This window comes from Erpetoichthys calabaricus, chromosome 8 (assembly GCF_900747795.2).
Source record: "Erpetoichthys calabaricus chromosome 8, fErpCal1.3, whole genome shotgun sequence".
Lineage (NCBI taxonomy): Eukaryota > Metazoa > Chordata > Cladistia > Polypteriformes > Polypteridae > Erpetoichthys > Erpetoichthys calabaricus.
The window spans coordinates 170060079-170080243 of record NC_041401.2 but is presented as its reverse complement, the minus strand read 5'-3'; the positions used below and the strand labels follow the sequence as shown (position 1 = coordinate 170080243).

General features: G+C 41.5%; 1 protein-coding gene across 1 annotated transcript in view; it reads right to left on the bottom strand.

Annotated features, from left to right (window-relative positions):
* The window catches only part of LOC114656270 (solute carrier family 2, facilitated glucose transporter member 1-like), a 52237-nt gene extending 46617 nt beyond the window's left edge, over positions 1-5620 (bottom strand). Inside the window, exon 1 of the mRNA XM_051931124.1 lies at positions 5461-5620. Coding sequence (XP_051787084.1) covers positions 5461-5478 — 18 coding nt within the window. The 5' untranslated portion in view covers positions 5479-5620. The remainder of the gene's footprint in view (positions 1-5460) is intronic.
* Positions 5621-20165: the final 14545 nt, after the last annotated feature.

The window sequence follows — 20165 nt, the reverse complement described above, 5'->3', positions numbered from 1 at the left end:
TTTTTTTTAGTTTTTGGAGATACTAGATCTTTCCTGATGTTATAAGGTAGTGGTGATGGCCAATATATCTTCATTCCGGTCACAGCATGAAGGAAGAAGCTAATATGTACACAATATTTTACATACTGCAGGACAAAAACCTAGCAACTCCACTGACCAATAAGGAAAGACCGCCTACCAACGAAAAACGTTGGATTATGATCACGTGATTTAAATGTTGCAACTGCGTGATTTAAATGGCAGGTGATGTTGAATCAAATATATATATTTTTTTCATATATATATTATATAAATAAAAAAGTGTACGTGAAGCTTAGGAAAAATGAAATCTTGAGATCGTCAAGAGCGACACCATTTTCTCAATTTGCCGAACACTTGAAAGATGTGACATACAAGGTTTTTCCGTAGTTGGTGAGAATTATTCCTAAAATTTGAAACAACATCACACACCTTTAAATGGAATTCTTGGGGAACACTTCATTTGAACAAAAAAAAATTCTAGATTAAGTGCTATATTTAGCAAACATCAAGCGTGGAGTCATTTGTGAATGTAAAGCCACATTAATAACATTTTTTTTAAAAATGTGTGTGGCACAAAGAAATAAATTACCAATATTATTCACTTCTCTACCACAACTGAGATGATGCCAATAAGCAGTACTTTCTGTTTACGGTTGCCCACAATTAAACAGGGCACATGCCTGCCCTTCACTGAGCTGCAGCTACCCACTTAAATATCAGTAGGATGCACAGCAACACATCCAAGAGGCAGCCCTCAAAATCTGAATTACAGAATATAAAAAAACAAACTCAAACTACAACCTTATCCACAATCCTCAGCAGGACCTCAGAAACAAGATGTCTAATTAGGCCAGTATCATAAGCCTGAAAGACGAGCCACAGACTGAGAGACTGCTCATCGATGCCCTCCGCTGGAGTAGCAAAGCACTTCAATGACTTCCTCTCAAATTAGTGCTTTGAAGATTTTACTTTTAGACTTGGGTGTTGTAAGCTTAATGGCGTTTTACAATTAAGGTGATTTAGTAATTCAATACAATATGTTTAAAGGTAGTGGATGCCATGAGAACAGGTGGCTTCTTTCTTGTTCCGTTTCTTATGTTCTAGTAAATGTTGAAATTCATAAAATGATGCAGTGAACTATTTTAAATTATTACAATTGTTTTAGAGACTTGGATCAATTGTATTGATTCACCGGATGTCATTTTTAGAGTGATACCTAATTCTCTTGTTCAGTTTTCATGTGGGCATATCAATTACTCAGCTATTTATATCGCAGGTCATACTGCAGTAGGCAGCCGCATAATCACGATGCGAAATCATGTCTATATTATGCAGCCCAAATTTCCATACCTCTGTATATCAAAGCATAGACCCTGGAGCTATTAACAATACTGCATGCAGTAAAGCCTCCAAACTGTAGTCCACCATGGAGACCCCCACCTCCGAACATGGAGTCTTGATTCACTAACCGGCTTGATGACAATGTCTCCCCTGTGCACAACTGAGTTACCAATCTTGAGCACGTGTGCCCCTTTCAAGTCAATAATAAGACCAAACCAGAGCCCTGCCCCTACCACTGCCCCCACACCAAATGCTTAGAGCTGTCAGCGGTGAGTAGCTAATTGAAAGGTGAGAATGAACAGGGCAGGCAGAAGACAGAGGCTCAGTTTTAAGATCATTGGGTCCACTCTGAACCAAAGACAGACTCTCAATTTCTCTCTTTTGTAATTATGCTTTGTTCACCTGAGTCGAAGGAAGATTATGGGGAGATGGCTACACTTGGTGTGTTTATAATGATTTCCATAGCCTTTGTACTTCACTCTGCCAAATGCAAATAAAGCTTAAGCTATTCCATCTTGTGTAGATGTACTTCACTCAGCAGTAAAGAAAATGGCTTCCCGTGGCACAGAGTGGTACGCTTAAAAGATTTAAAAGTGATGCAAATCTAATTTTTTTTTGTTTCATTAACGGTCATAAAAAAAAATTGGAGTTTTCAACAGACATGATGGCAAATGCAATAAGAAAAGAGGACAAGTGGCATTAGAGTGCAAGAAAACAACATCAGAATCCATTGAACTTGCTGCAAAGTGACAATAGCTTGGAACATCTCAAATGACTACAATAACAGGCAGTGGGGTCCATTGAAGCAACGTTAATCAAATGAGATGAGCCTTAGCTAATGATGCCAGACAAACAAAGAAATTGAAAGGGAAGACAGGAGATAAGGAGAGGTTGAATCTTCCCAGGGCAACTCAGGCTTGTAAACAAGGCCTGGTAACCACAACACTGGCTGTTCTCTCTCTCTGTCTCTCTCTCACACACACACACACACACACACACACAGAGGTATGGAGAGAAAGAGACACCATGGCACACGTCCAGGGAGGAAGCAAGTAAGATGAGTAAAACATAAACATACAGTGTAGTGGCATGGACAGAAATGCTGAGGGTTTACAAATGTATGTGTGTGCTCATGTGACGCTGTGAAAGGAGCACAGGTCAGGTCATGCATACAGAGAACACCTAAAAGGGGGACATGGGGACAGGAACAGCCCTGGGTAGGACCATGGCCAGGCATTCATACACAGACATGTAGGGCAAATGCAAACATTCACAAAGTTCAACTCGCACAAGTAAACATACGGATTTATGGAGTTTGGTGTGAGAGCACTTGACTATGGAACAGGTTAAGCAAGTAGGACACAGGGAGACAAACATAACACAAGAGAGGAGTACCAAGATTCACATAGACAAACAGAGTTGGGTACAGAAATAAACGAAGCAGGTAAGAGAGATCTCTATCCATCTGTTTTCTGAAGCCGCTTCCCTCAATACAGAATTGCAGGGAGCAAGAGTATATTTTGTCAGAATATACTGAATGTGCAGAATGCAAGAGCAGGCCATACACACACACACACACACACATATAATGACTGCTACAGATATTTAAACACAATGGAAAGGTCACCTACATAAAGGCACAACTACACACACCCACACAAATACCTAGGGCAACACAAAAATATACACACAGAATTGTGTAGCTTGAAAACAAAATGGATATGGAACAGGTCTGACAGCCAGAACACAAGCATACCAACACACTGGGGAGCGTAACAAACAAACATTCACACAGGCTATTGGGGAAGCTTAGAAAATACAGCTGGAAAAGAGTTGGAAATACACAGCAGAAGGTCAATGCTCTAAAACGTTTTGGAACTACGAAGCCCTATACAAAAATAAATGTAACCCTCAGAACTCCTACGAAAATAAAAAAAGAAATTACAGAATAATCTAATGTAAAAAACATTTTAATCAAGAAAATATAAACATTTGCACATACAGTATGTATTTATGAAAAAAATGTAATAACTGTTTCAGACATGAAATGTAAATGGAAAGAATGTACCGGAAATTGTATGACACAAATCATCATTATATGGTGTAAGGTTTACCAAAGAAAAGCATTAATGTGGGTGTGTATCATCATTAGGCAGTTTTGGTATTTTGCTCAGTTGCAGTAATTAGTCAAAAATCTACTTTCATGTAAGCATGTAGAAGCAAACTAGAGTAGGACTGTAAATGCTTATTGGCTTAAATGTCCACAATTAACATATTTTTTAACCTATCAATGTGTAAACTAGTCCTCAAAATGACTTTTTTTAACATTTGTATAATATTTTTGCTTGTTCATTGAAAATAAATGAGGCCCAAAAATCAAAAAAAGAACCCTTCTCTGGAGTCCTAACTTTCTGGAAAATAGTCTTCAAGTTTAACTAATGACATTTTGCAAACTATTGGACACAATAATCATAACTTCAAAACATAAGTGAATGAGGCAGAAATTATCAAAGAAAATATGTTTAATTCTTAGTATCGAAAGTTTAATTATTTTCTTTGAGCCTTTTATTAGAACTGTTAGTGTTGTGTGTATTTCCTGAAGTGACAAGTTAGTTATTCAAAAGTGTGTCTACAAGATAATGTAACTTTATATTCCAATCTGCATTTTTAAAGAACTGCACAAGGTCACAGTTTTTGTTTGATGGGAATGTAATTATTTCTGCTCTCAGATTATCACTAAGTATTTTTAAAAATCTGACCTTGCGAAAACTAGCGAACATCCGTATGTAATAATGATAAAAAAGAAACTAACTTGAGTTGTTTACTCGTATTAGTAAAAAAAAGGAATGAAAAAATAACCATAGTAATAAGAATACGTTCAGTTCGTTAATGCGCACAACTAAATGCACAGTGACAAATACAACACTGCACGCATCAAACAACAGACATTTATGATATATCATGACAGACAGCAGGACCTGTGCTTTCTGGTTTGGGTCGGCTCGGATCGGTGTAGCATCAAATTCTGCCCAAACGCTGATCGTCGCGACTTTTTCCGGCAGCTACAGTTGATTCAAGGCATTATGACTGATGGCTCACGGAACTGCTATTAGGTTTTGCGAAACCCAAGGGTTCCCCGAACACAGTTTAAGAAACACTGCTCTGGAAATTCATTATAACTTGTGATCGCAGTTCTCCAGAGACAACTTTTATACTACAAAATTTTAACTGGCAAGAGGCATCATACGTAGACGCACATCAAGGCAAGGAAAAAAAAGGCACAGGGCAGCACCACACGAAACCGTGACACTGTGAGAAACGTGCTCACTTACATCGCCGTTTGATAGAGAGGACCACACTATACTGTAACACACATGGAGCCCCGAATGAGTCAGTCCTCCCTCGTTTTCAATATCAACTCCTACAGACGCTCCACCACACTAAAATAACCGGTGTAGAACCCGGATAAAGCAGGCAAATAAAAGAAACTATGTGAGAAGTTGATGGAGTCATTGGGTGAGGAAAATAACAGACGTGACACGGGCGCTGTTGGTATCTACTCTTGGCAAAAGTTGTGGTTTTAATGGTTTACTCTACATTTTATGAGCGCATTTCATCATACACAATGCGGAATTGGAGTTTCCGCCTAGAATATCGCTCATCACAGGTAGGCAACTCAATCGTCATCGATGCGAAGCACAGACAAGTCAAGTCGTTCAGCTCCCATGGAAATACGTGCACCTGAAAATGAAATCCTGGAGGATGCCAGTAACGAAAGCGCATCCTCTCAATGTGCATTTTTCCACCCGAAGATAATCTTACACGGAAGTTAAAATAAATTCCACTTTCTGCAGTAAACTGAACCTACGTAAACACCTGCCACACTTTTCGACGGTTTACTGAATTAAAAAGCACAGAGAACCGAAACAAGGAGACTTAAGAAAAACATCTCACTGAACTGTACGAAAACGGCCATGACGATAAGAGGTGGCGCGCGATGATGCCGGAGGACTGGCAGCACAAGGCGTCACAGCCACGCACGCACGCACTCAGTCAGTCAGTCACTCACTCGCGCGCGCGAGCGATCAGTAAAATTACCTTTCCACCCGAATCCATTGTTCTTTGTCCAGGCGGGAAGCTTTGGAGACAAATTTAAAAGTAATTCAAAACAGGTAAGCTTTTTTCGACTTCTAGCAGCAGAGACCTGTGGAAACAGATCTTCTCGATCGCTTCTTCCTCCAGACTACAATTTGACGTCCCAAGCATTAATCAGGTTAATATACCGCCGATAACACAAGTCGCTCATTGGTCGAAATGAACTGCGTCACGGGGGTGTGTAGGGGTGCCGGCCCTTTTTTATACAGTTGATTGGCTAATTTTTTTTGATAGCTGCAAGTACAGTACCGTGAAGGCTACGAAAGAAAAAGAGGAGGTCTATCCTAAACCAATGATTTAGTGCACATCCTACACTGTTTAGAAAATATTTGTATACCGTCATGCCTTCCTCAGAATATGGCACCTGGTGTCACCTACTTAGGCCGGATAAAAAGTATTAAAGTTTCATTGTTGAACTCATACAATGTTGTCCGAAGCTGTGCTTCAAGGTGAACAAGGTAAACCAGCTTAAGCAAGCACCGGTGGGTCATAAACAGAAAGAGCAGACGGATGTATACGAGAGTGTATTTTGTATGAAATAAAATGGACCCGTTTCTCTGTTTTACGTGGAAGGTAAAGTGGCTTCTGGCGCTGGACGGGCAGCTTGGAGACGTCAGGACCAAGCAAATGTACTTTTCTGGTCAATGAAATCCGCAGAATGATGCAACTTCACTGTAACCCTTTAAACAACAATGTAAAGAGTAAAAACATGCAAATTCCAATGCAACCATACATATTGCTCACAAAAACACTACTAACTCTTCAAATATAAAACAGGCCATCAATTCTTAAACTAATTTTGGTTGGATGTGGTTGAATCTTGGTTTTGCTGTGTTTTGCCTTTTCACCAGTTTGTATCAATATTTTTCTTTGTTACATTTGAAGTTATTTTAAAGTAAATAGTTGTACTTTTATGTTATTATTGCATGTCATTATAATATTACAGTTTTTGAAAGTAAAGTATATATTGGCCTTGTGCAGTGGGCACAAGGAAGGAAACAGCCTTGGATAGGCTGCATGTTTATTGAAGAGCACACTCCATCCATCCATTATCCAACCCGCTATATCCTAACACAGGGTCATGGAGGTCTGCTGGAGCCAATCCCAGCCAACACAGGGTGCAAGGCAGGAACAAATCACCGGGCAGGGTGCCAGCCCACCACAGGGCACACACACACCCACACACCACACTCACAAACTTCAAAATTAGTCACCATTAACTTAACCTCTCTGTTTTTTGAAAGTGAAAAAAAATAACCTGAATACCCAAAGAAAAACCTAAAGTGACATGTGGAGAACATGCAAACTCCACGCAGATGGTAATTAGGCCTCCTGGTCTCCTTGTTTAAATAATCTACATGGGAAGTGTAATGATTTTGTTTAATACAAACTAGTTTTACACTAAAATACAGCATGGTGGTGCAGCAGTTAGTACAGCAGCTTCACTGCTCCATAGTCCTGGATTCAAAACTTGCCCAAGACACTAGAAATTGTTAAGTGAACTATCTTTTATGTTGCCTGCAAATATTTCAAAAATGTTAGTGTTTTAAAAATAACAGACACTAGGTTGCTTTATTATCCATGAGTAAGTCATCAGTTGTGGGCACTGAATTAAAATCCCTAATGCCAGAGTCACAGCTTTTCATATGTTTAAAAGTTGTTATTATAGTACTGTGTATGCCTTAAATTGCATTCAGTTTCATGTGTTTCTGTTTGTTCTTCCTGGGCCCTTTGCTAACTGACCACATGTATCATGACTTATTCGTTATCGGTAGCTACTGTACATATTGAAGTGCAGCTTCTAGCTGTGTAATCACCAGCCTTAATTTGTTGGCATTAAAATGCAACACTCAGAATTATCTTGGCCCAATGTGTCCTTGTGCACAAAACTACAGATTTTGAGGTCTTAAAGATCTGGCTTATTGAAATGTGTGTACTTACCAGTGCGACAGTAAGCTTAGATGCTATTAACAAACAAATACAAATAGTTCAAGAATGAAAGGCAAACTGTTAGAAAATGGCACATTTGCCATTTACCAAATATGCAACACTCTGTTTTCACAGCAGACTTTAACGTTAGACAAATTAAGGAGTTTCCAGCTAGCTGGTCAGATTACCCTTTCTTCTAAATATAAAAAGAGTGATTAGTTGTCCAATTACATCTCTTCTACTATAGAAAGTAGCTGCATTTATCAATTTGTGTATACATTTTGGGTGAATGCTGTAAAACAGTTGATACCTGAGAAGTGTGTTTGCAAATGAATGACACTAACAATATCCCTGTTTTGAATTAGTCTTATCTTTTAATTTGGAGTGCATTTACTTATTTGGCAGACGACTTTATCCAAGGCAGCTTACACATCTGAAATACAATTGGTTACATTTTTTTTCATTTGGCGCACAGGCAGGTGAAGTGACCTGCTCATCATCGTCTCATGGTGGCAGTGGTAGGAGCTGAACCCACAACCTGACCGCTGTACCAAACAGCCTAAACGTAATGGGTGGGAATTGAACCCTTGACTCCTGCTTGACGGACTTGTTAACAATTAGGCCACCAGCGTACACCGCGAGCCGACCCTTCCATAAGTTGATCACGCGCTGTACGTGGGGCACGTGATCAGAGGATCGAATGGTTGGGGCCATTGGGGGTTCGCAGACCTCCGCGATTCAAGTGCTCCGCAGGGCAGCCAATTGGATTGCACGTTTTATTTTATCGGAGTGAGATAATTCCTCCCACAACCCCAGGCTTGATAATAACGTAACCGGGCGTATCGCGTAACATCACTTAAGTGTAATGTAAAACATCGACGCAGGGGAGCTCTGGGGGACTGCAGCTCGATTCAATTGATTTTATTGCTGTGTCATGAATAGTAAAATTAACGTCGTTGACGGTCAGAATAATTTTCCATCAACGAGAGATTAACAGCAGTCAGCTGCGCTGAAAAAAAATGAAAGCACTATGAAGCAGCTCGTGCTACACTTGTGGTAGGTGTTGTTTAGTGTGTCAAACTTCCAGTAAGGGAGTTAACGCTACATCAATGGCCACTACACAAAAGCTAAAGGTTTACTGGGCTAAAGGAGTAGCATAACGTGTAACAGCATTAACAGATATCATCTGATGTTACTGCACCTGGACGTAGCATGGCCGAGGAGCTGTGCACGTTTTTAAAGGATGCAGTACCGTTAGTCAACATGTGAAGTGCTCCGAGTGCCGTTTCATTGAGGGCACGTTTGTAACTTTTACTTACACGCCGGCTCATACTGACTAGTCCGTTACTGGATGAATTGTGGGAAACCGCCATGCAAGCAACTTTGATATAAAAAAGAATAACTAGCTCAGAGTAGCTTCAATTATTCATTCCTTATATTGGCAGCTAACATTACTGATTCGATTAATGCATTAATTGCTGCACAATGAAATTTAAATTAATTCATACGTGTAGGTGAAATGGTCATTTTATTTTCTTAAATATCTAGATATTCAGCTTCTTTTTGACCCCATGTTTACGGCAATAAGTTTATTAAGCACATTCAGTAATAGTATTAGTTTTTATTTTATTGTTGGGTGGCGCAGTGGTAGTGTTTCTACCTTGCAGTAAGGAGACCTGGGTTCGCTTCCCTGGTTCTCCCTGATTGGAGTTTGCATGCTCTCCCCGTGTCTGCGTGGGTTTCCTCCGGGTGCTCCGGTTTCCTCCCACAGTCCAGACTGTCCCAAGTGTGTGTGTGTGCCCTGCTGTGTGCTGGCATCCTGCCCGGGCTTTGTTCCTGCCTTGCGCCCTGTATTGGCTGGGATTGGCTCCAGCAGACCCCGTGACCCTGTGCTGGGATTCAGTGGGCTGGAGGATGGATGGATGGATGGATTTTATTGTTATCATTATTGGTATTTTATATATTATTATATAGTAGTGGATGTATTTCAAATTATTATCTTTAGTACTAATATTAAAATTGTTGTTTTTGTTATTTCACATGTCACTTGTGCTACTCTGGTTGTATCAAGTAAGAGAGAATAACATCACAGTGATAACCTGGACCATTATTATTATTATTATTATTATTATTATTATTATTATTATTATAACTAATTAGGACTTAATTTATAAAGGAAACAAATCAAAAAGTTGTAGTTAAGTGTGTGATGTGTGCTTCTTTGTTTATTATTTATTTACATACAGTATTTATTGTTCAAATTAAAGCTGATATAAGAAGTATATGTAATGGATTCAGGGAATGGTGAGGAGGGAAAACAAAAAGATTTGTTTTGCTATCAGCTTTGCTATAAAGTTTGCTATCAGCTGCACTAGTCAAGTCAATTCAGATTTATTTCAACTAAAAGTGGACCAAAGTGTTTTATATTATAATAAAATCAACAATAGATTAGAAAATTAGTAAAAAAAATCTATTAAAGTATTAAAAAAGGTAAACACAGAGCACAGCTAAGGGCAATGCCTGACAACTATCCACCACATTTCACTTTAGTAACTATCGTTTAATGTCTTTAGTATCTCTAATGCTTTAAAATGAATTAACAGTTATTTACATTTTGTTGTTTTCACTATATCTTTTTCATGTAGTTTGAGCGAAATCTGTCACTTTGAGCCACAGAGGACTATAAATATTATAGGAGCTGATCACCTCTAAGAGCTCTGTGTACACTGAGACTCGAGAGCAACGACAGATTTGGTGAGCCGATAAGCTGGTGCCGAAAAGGATTCAACATATGAATTTGTGCGTTACTTCATTGACAAAGCGACCATGTAGATGTACAATGAAACAAACTCGTCATAAAAATACCGTATTACAAAGAAATGCAGCCGCCTCCTCTCGGCGTAATGAATCAATCGACTGATGAGCTGGATGGGCGCTGACTCTGCAGCAGTCATCGACGGAAAAAAGGCAGACAGGCAGACGTGAGTAACCTTGGCTGCCAGAGGAGTGCCTAGCCGCACGTTCTGCACGTTAGCTCGACTCGTCCAATCCCGATCGTTCTAAAATTGAGACTAAAGCCATTTCTGACTACTCGGCGGACCTGGCTTATTACGTACAGACTTCTAATTCTTTTTGAGTACAGCACAGTGTAATGTAAGACAGTGTTGTGTGCTGGAATGTGATGTGCTCCAGCAATAGAAAACATCTTTCTTTCTTTCTTTCTTTCTTTCTTTCTTTCTTTCTTTCTTTCTTTCTTTCTTTCTTTCTTTCTTTCTTTCATGCTGGTTTAATTGAACAGCATTTCACCTACTAAGATATGACAAATATCTAGAAATAAAGACAAACAATGGACAAATATTTAGACGTAATGCAAACAACCCGACCGACACCGCAACTTCTTTTATTCGTCGACGCGCATCCCGAGGCTGCTTTTCTATCACTCGGTAGCCAACTAGGATTGTCCCCGTGCTTACAGTCTTTCTAAGCGGGCTTGTATTAATAACCCAAAACCAACAGGACAGCACGACTCCTTGGCGGGGGGGCTGGGGGGGGGGGGGGTGAGGGTGCGGAGTGGTTCGGGTGTGATGAAATGTCGCAGACCTCGAGTGAATTTGTGCAGCGGAAGAACGTGCGCGCTGCACGTAGAATGAAGAAATTCTCAAATATCACGGACATGTGCAGTAAACTTGAATTCACTTGGAATTCACGCACCATTCCAGCACACATTCATTACTTCTTCAATTTTAACGATTAAGTCAAAAATTATTTTTCGGCATAGGCCTACGTTCCTGTAACACACACCGCATAAATTCCCGTCAGACACATTAAATAACCAATTTATTTTCACAGCGAAAACAGTATTACAGTTAAACGGTTGCAGTTTTTTTAACAATTAAAATGATCAAAGATCCGATATATTTATATTTGGGCAGTGTTTGCTGCCAATACCAATTGTTGTAATAATGCACGAATTTTTATAAATAATTGTATTATCCCAGACTTGCAAGGACGCTGTATTAAAACACTGAATGTTTGTAGAAATATTTTGTAGGAAAGTATTAGGAAGCCCATGTCGTTTACTATTTTCATTTTATTGCCATTAACAGTACTTTGCTCTATGCATCTAAACATTTTTTGATGTAGTGAGTTAAATTGTTTGAAACGCCAAGTTAGCGTTTTTTTTTTAATGCTTTTGATATCCATTTCCTTTGCTTGGATTTATTCAAATCGAACAGCATGACTTTACTCCAAACATCTTTATATATAATACGCTACCGTGGCTGTCCGTTTGTCTGTCCAGGATTTTAAATCACCTGTAGCTCACAAACCATTTGAACTACTGACCTGAAATTTGGTACACATATACATGACTTCTACTATTCGCTTTCGAGGTGGTGATTGACCTCCAAGGTTATTCTTGTTTTTATTTTAATTTTATTTTATTGTAGAATCAACTCTCGGCAGCGGCCAGCCTCATCCTCTCATCCCTACCACCTTCGCCATCACTTCCCCAACCTCTTCATATCTTAAATCATTCTTGAGGCAGATTGAAGACTTAAGTACCATCTTAAGTAAAAAATTAAAGAAAACAAACTAAGCAATTGCAACACAAACACTGACTTAATCGGTTTTAAGATGTCGACGAAAGGGCTGCTAGGCTGGAGAAAAGAAGAGGTACTCAGGAAGCAGCAAGTGCATCAAATTCTGAGTAAATGAATGCTAAACGTACAGAGAAAGAGGATGAAAACTAGAAATGCTCAAGACAAGTATATTCACTGCACGTTACTGGTAATTTTATAATTACATAAATGTCTTTTGGGCGGAACTGTAATACTACAGGCATCTTATGTTCATTCAACTGAAACTGGCGATGCCTGGTGTGATTGTTCCTGCCCTGCGCCACGCTTGCTGGGATAGGCCTGTTCTGGATAAGCAGGTTTAGAAAACGGGAGGATTGGTGGGTGGCACAGGGGGCTTTACAGGTTATCCACTTATAATATGGTCGGCATCATTTCATTGGATATCACAAGGTTCATGTGGTGTCAGTTTAAAAAAGGCAAAGACATTTTATTGATATAGTGACCCCCACACACTGGTTTTGGGTAGAGCACTGTTTTTATGATCCTTTCTGTACTCTTCTTTTTCGCATTTTTCATTTATACACAGTCAATAAAAGGTAGCAGTACATTTTTAAGTGCACAAAGTCCACACTGCATGTGGCCATCGAGGTGACACAGGGCTAATCTGTCACCCACATGCTAGCAAACCTGCGGCACTCCCTGCATCACATTCCTCTTCTTCATGTGGCAGACAGACGGCCATGTCACACATTAATGACACTCTCTAATGTCACTGATGAGTGTGTTTGGACAGTTAGGTGTCAAGAGGAAAACCGGAAGAAAGAAACCTCATTAGATTTAAAATACATCTGTTTAATAAAAACAAATTAGAAAAAACAAAACTTGGGTGGGGCGGCACGGTGGCGCAGTGGGTAGCGCTGCTGCCTCGCAGTTGGGAGATCTGGGGACCTGGGTTCGCTTCCCGGGTCTGCCCTGTGTGGAGTTTGCATGTTCTCCCCGTGTCTGCGTGGGTTTCCTCCGGGCGCTCCGGTTTCCTCCCACAGTCCAAAGACATGCAGGTTAGGTGGATTGTCGATTCTAAATTGGCCCTAGTGTGTGCTTGGTGTGTGGGTGTGTTTGTGTGTGTCCTGCGGTGGGTTGGCACCCTGCCCAGGATTGGTTCCCTGCCTTGTGCCCTGTGTTGGCTGGGATTGGCTCCAGCAGACCCCCGTGACCCTGTGTTCGGATTCAGCGGGTTGGAAAATGGATGGATGGATGGATGGAAAACTTGGGTGTCAAAAGATGGCTATTTGCCAAGTTAATTGGTATAAATAAAATTTCTAAGAAAATGTTTCTGTTTTTGGATTAACCTTATGGACAGGGAATTATCACACAATATAAGTGTGTGCAATCAACATAACTAACATGCAGCAATTTGTTTGAACAAAACCGATAAATAATTATTAATTAAAACAAGTTAAAATAACTCCAATTAATGACTTTAACCACATTTACTATACTGCATGAGTAAATTAATTTGGTTAGTGGTAAATGTAGCACTATGAACTGAGTTTGAATTACTCAATCCATTTATGCAGAACGTTTACTTTTCCTGAAACTAAAAATTTTTGGAATGACAGGTGGCCTGTTCAGGAAGCAATAGCAGCCAGACCTGAATAGAAGGGGTCACTGTATAATCTCTCTCTCTATAGCGCAGAACCCTTAGCCAGACCCAGAACATTCACATCATCTTGAGGATCCATCTGTGCAACCACTCCTGGTACCATTTGTCACGATTGAGTCACAGAATTGCACAGAAACACAGGAGATTGTAGAGGCAGGAACTTTATTCAAACACTTCAAACAAACATGTCTCTTTCAGAAATAAAGCAAGCTCCGTATGTAGTTAGTTCGCGATTTAAAGAATAGACAAACATTATAGGTGTGCACAACGGGAGCGGGACCCCCAACAGGAGCAGAGGATGTCTGGGGGAGGAGAGAGAAACAAAGCAATCAGCCAAGAGGACAGGTACTGTTCAGGCTTTTAAATATGCGAAGCGCCGCGCAAGAAGCATATCACGCGACAGAGCAGCCGCAAGTAAGGGAGCAAAGAGAAGGTAATAAACTGTATTCCCATTGTGTCAGCGTTTAGGAGGGGCGTCCGTGTTTTCTAGGGGTGCGTTCAGCTCCCCTGTTCACAATATATATAAAATCCAACGTCTGTCTGTCTGTAAGTCTGTCCGCTTTTCACAAGAGAACTACTTAATGGACTTAGATCAGGTTTTTTTTATTCTATAACTTGCTTGAACATTCTGGTTGATTTTGCGGCCTCTCTCATCGCGCTATGTATCATAGTTCGCTTGCGGTACTGATTTATTCGCTCTAATCCAATAGAGACGCATCGGGCCAAGGGGAAGGCCCTCCTCACTCACACATCAGCCTCAGGGTGTATCTTACATCGGCTTAGCTAGCAAACGACAGAACTACTTAATGGATTTTGATCGTTTTTTTTCTATAATGTGATTGAACATTCAGGTTGATTTTGTGACTTCTCTCATCGCGCTAATAATCTTAGTTTGCTTGCAGAAGTGGTGTATTCGCACTAATCTGAAACAGAGGCTGTGTGCCGAGGGGAGTGGGGAAGCATGATGTCATGAGTAGGGAGCCGGGCCGGGCCCTCCTCACTGTCCTGTTTCACTACTCGGTGGGCCGAGCCGCAGGATATGGCTAATTAAAAATAAAAGAGACAAAGTGGTGTAGTTGTTGGTGCACTTTCTTTCTTTCTTTCTTTCTTGGTTTTTTTTGTTATGTTTTGTTCATCCTCCTCATGACAGCCTTTGTTTTTGTTATCTCCAGTTAGGTGAGATTCTATGTATGCTCTGTGAATGGTTGGTTCTATCTTGTACCTGATGAAGCATTAGTTCTTGAAATAAATGAGTTTATTAAATAACAAGTAAGCTAGCGAATCGGAAATCCAAGAATGGCAATCAGTTTCTGTTCCGTCCGATATCTGGATGGATGACATATCATGGAGGGTGGGTGCATCTGGGGAAATGTCATTTAATTCAACACGCATATCTGTACTAAAGCGGTTTCGTTTTGTGGAGACGTGATTCTGTTGCCTTTGCTGACACCGACTGCTGGGATCTATATTACTGGCACAGTGGATTAGAGCAAGTGTAGTGAACAGGTTGTGTTGTTTGGACGCCACCTACTAACTCTGGGAAGCTGCTGCGTTTGACTCTGGGGCGTGCGCCACGGCGCAATATGCGCCTCGGTGAGAAGCCGCTGCGTGATGAAATATCATGGAGGGTATATGCGGTGGTGTGGGCGGTCGCGTCCGGGCGGCTGTACAACCTGGCGTGCACGCTTTACCTCAGGTGTAGTTCACAGGTCGTAGGCATGGTAAAGTTTCCATGTAATTCACTAACCCTATTTGAACTAAAGCGGTTTCTTTGTGTGGGCGCCTTCGTTCATTGTTTGTATCCATGACTGTACAGGTTGTGTTGTCTGGGCGCCACCTACTGACTCTGGGAAGCCGCCACGTTTTGGGAAGCCGCTGCGTTTCACTCTGGGGCGGGCGCCACGGCGCAGCACGTTGTGTTATTTGGGCGCCACCTACTGACTCTGGGAAGCAGCTGCGTTTGACTCTGGGGCGGGCGCCGCCGCGTTTTGGGAAGCTGCTGCGTTTGACTCTGGACTCTGGGGCGGGCGCCAAGGCCGCAGTGCGCATGCGACTCGCTGCGTCCGCCGTGCATAAATTAACTGTGGTTTAGTAAGATAGATTGTGCTATGGCTACTACTACTCTATATTAATAATAATACGTACAGTAACTGCAATGAAGACAGTATCCAGTCTAGGGCTGTATCACGTCTCACACCCGAGGCTATGACTTTCTGTGACCCTGAATTAGAATAAGTGGGTAAGCATAGTTTAGCATAGGAGTCTGAGTGTCTGGGCTTGCGAGTGTCCTGGATAAAAACCAACATCCAGGCCTGTAATGACCTCTTGGGCACAGCCATCACCAGTGTGTCTATCTGTGGAAAGAGTGTTGACCCTGTTGAGAGGTTTACTTACCTCGGCAGTGACATTCATGTCTCTGGTGACTCTTCCTATGAAGTCAGTAGATGGACTGGGAGAGCATGGGGGGTCATGAGATCACTGAAAGGGGTGTGTGGCGCTCCCCATATCTATGCAAAAGGACGAAGGTCCAAGTCTTTAGAGTCCTGGTGCTTCCTGTCTTGCTATACGGTTGCGAGACATGGACATCATACAGTGACCTGAGACAAAGACTGGACTCCTTCAGCACTGTGCATTGTGAGGGACCGTCAATTACAGCACTACGACCATGTGGTGTGATTCCCCGAAGGTGATCTGGCACAGAGGATCCTCATTGTTGGGGACCCGAGTGGCTGGACCAGGCCAAGGAGACACCTACGTAACACCTGGCTGCAGCAGATAGAGGGTCATTTCCGGAGGGTGGGACTGGACGGCGTGTCTACCTGGGGGGTTGCCAACCGGGATACTGAGCTGTTTCATTGTGTGGTGGGTGCGCAACAGACTGTACCAGTGCATGCTCCCCAACTTGACTTGACATAGTTTAATGATGGGTAATAATGATAAAATGACACATCATAGTCCCCCATTAATGCCACACTCAATTTCCATTATTAGTTAGGTGGGTAAATCAATTGCAGCCAATTTGCCTGCCAGGGAATGAAGCCATGAAAATAAACAGATTTCATGTCATATGTGGACATTTTAACAAAACAAACAAAAATAAGACTCTTAACAGCACACAACACCCCTGCCTGTGAAAGTGTCAGTGTATCTGGCAGCAGGGTGTCCTCAGTAAAAGCACTTGATGTAGTTTCCTTGCACTTTTCAAGCCATTGTTCTTCATGTATGGTGCGGCAGTGCTTAGGGTTAGTGCTACTGGACAGCTCACTGTTCTGTGGACCTGAGTTAGGTTGACATGTTTATAAGCCAGAGTCCCACCTACCATTCCTATAGCACTGTCGGTCAACTGGTGAGTTTGAACGGGCCCTGTGTGAATGAACATGGATGTAAAGTGTACACGAGTTTATCTTCTTTGGCAGTTGTTGTTTTTTTGAGGTCAGTGTGAAGAAGTGTGCCCTGCCACACACACTGGCACCCCATCTGGGGTTGGTTATTGCTTTGCACCTCATCCTCACTGGAAAGCTCCACCCAACCCTGACCCTAAACTTGGGAAACTGAACAGATGGGTAATACGAGCATATGATATGAGGGGGTACCCAAAAATAACCAGAATTGAAAAAAATAATTGTTTTAATAATTTTTTACTTACTGAAACTTTAGTGTGAATGAATGCACTTGTCCCAATGGTTTTCCCACTGGTGGAAACATTTTTGGAATTGCTGAAGAGGAACGTTGTCCAATGCCTGCAGCAATTTTTCTTTGATTTCCTCCACGGTACAAAAACGCTTTCCTTTGAGTTCTTTTTTCATGTGCGGGAACAAGAAAAAATTCGCACAGAGCAAAGATCAGGCAAGTAGGGAGGGTGGCAAGAACTCCAAGACACAAGTCAATTTTAGAAATCTCTTCAATAGTCCGACGACGATCTTCATAAATTGCATTGCGAACTTTTTCAAGATTTATCGTCATTCCTAATTGTGGAAGGTCAGCCAGATCTTGGTTGGTCTTCAAGTGACATTTCCCCTTGTTTGAAATGCAAAAACCACTCGTAGACCTGTGTTTTACTTAAAGCTTCCTCACTGAAATCAGCTTAAAGCATCACTACAGTTTCAGCAGCTGTTTTCCCTAAGACAAAACAAAATTTAACGCAGACTCGCTGTTCTTTATGATCACCCATCACAAAAATCGCAGAGCACGTTTAATAAGCACCAAGAAAAACCGACACGGAATGGCGTACGAACAATACAGAGCAACGCCACTTGGCAGACTGTCACATGATATTGTAAGTATGCTACACCTGGCAACGAAATTCACAACAAAGTCGAGACTGGTGCTCCAGGTGCAGATTCCAGTTATTTTTGGGTACCCCCTCGTATGTTTTAAACAGCTATAAAAACACACATGAGCACATTTTTAAGAACACGTGTGCACCCGCTTGTCCATGTAAGTATCTAATCACAGCCTAATGCATAAAATCAAGCACATACAGGTCAGGAGCTTCAGTTAATGTTCACAATACTGATCTCCGGAGGTTTTCCTGTACAACAGTCTCGCGAGTTTACTCAGAATTATCGAAAAGCAACAGGTAGCCAGTGAGCGGCAGCTCATCAGATGGAAACGCCTTGTTGAATAGAGAGGTCGGAAGATAATGGCGAGACTGGTCTGAACTGACAGAAAGGCTACGGTAACTCTGATATGCACTCTGCACAACTGTGGGGAGCAGAAATGCATCTCAGATTGCACAGCACGTCACATTTTGAAGTCACGTTGGGTTCTAATCCTGTCAGCCAAGAACAAAAAGCTGAGGCTGTGGTGGGCACAGCTCCATCAAAACCGGACAGATGAAGACTGCAAAAACAGAGCCTGTTCTGATGAATCTCAGTTTCTACTGAGGCATACAGATGGCAGAGTCAGAATTTGGCACCAACACAATGAATCCATTCGCCCAACATGCCTTTGTGTCAAGAGCCCAGGCTGCTGGTGCAGTGGTGAGACGAATGTTTCCTTGATACACTTTGGACCTGCCATTGCCTATCTTGAGTATTATGGCTTACCATGTGCATCCTTTTGTGGCCACAGTGTACTCATCTTCTAATGGCTACTTCCAGCATGATAATACACCATATCACAAAGCAAACGTCACCTCAAATGGGTTTCATATACATAATAATAGGAGGCACCACCCAGGGCCGTCTTAACAGCATTATAGGCCCCCGGGCAAAGCAGTGCACTGGGGCCTCTACCTACACAACCACTCACAGCAATAAAAATGTAAATGGTTCATAAAATGAAACATATATTTATTGTATTTGTACTTCCAACAAAATCAGTGTTTAAACATTAAAAAGCATGCTGTACACCAAAGATCAACCAACACAAACATTTGAACAATATAACATGAGCCTTGAAAAACACAAACATTTCAACATATACGTGATACTCAATTGGTAAACCATACAGACGGAGACGGCACAGTATGAAATTACTATGAATTATTTATTATTAATCAAGTGTTTTAACACAAGCATTTGCAAAATTTCTTTGCAGAAAATTGAGTTGAAGTGACGTTAACATATACGCTTTTACATGGTGTTGTGCATGAGATCTGTACACATTGTCACACATGTGTGAGTATGAAACAACTAAATGGCCTGAATAACAGTAATTCCACATCCGACCAGAGGGTGGTGGGGTGCACTGACTATCTTTCTCAATCCCTTGCAGACCATTGTCGGGAATCCTGCTGGGTTCTGGTGCCACAGATGACGTCACTTCCAGTCCCAGCACCATCCATAACATCACTTCTGGTCCCAGCGCCTCCGATGATGTCACTTCCTGTCCCGGTGACTCAGATGACGGCACTTTCCGGCATCATCGATGATGTCACTTCCGATCTCGGCTGCCCCAAACCTTCATGGTGTCTCAGTGTGATGCTTGTGACAACATACATGCACGTGAGGTTGTAGAGGTGACTGTGATACTAAATCAGAGGCGAATGCCAAAGTCCACTTGTAACACAATAACATATATTTATAGTTTAGTATAGTATAGTATTTATTTATTGACAGCAAGTCACAACATACATAGATTAGCATGGGACCCCTATGCTCGTGGGGCTCCTGGGCAACTGCGAAGCATGCCCATGCGTTAAGACGGCCCTGGCACTACCCAAGTATTAATATGTCATTCCTAACAATTTGCTTGGTGGGCATACATATTTCTTAAAATAACAATATTCTCAGACTTGCTTAATATAATTAAGGGTCACACTGGGTGGACACATGATAAAATCTCAGCAACGTTTAGGACAAAACAGAGCTCAAATTTCAGAGCTCACACTGGGTGAATTTAAAAAGACAGGTTAACCCAACATATGTGTCTTTGGGATGAGGGAGACGAAATATGAACAGGATATGCTGGGTAAAAAATAAAGCACATGCAAACTCCTTACTACCAGCAACTGGACGCAGAACGTGAAGCCA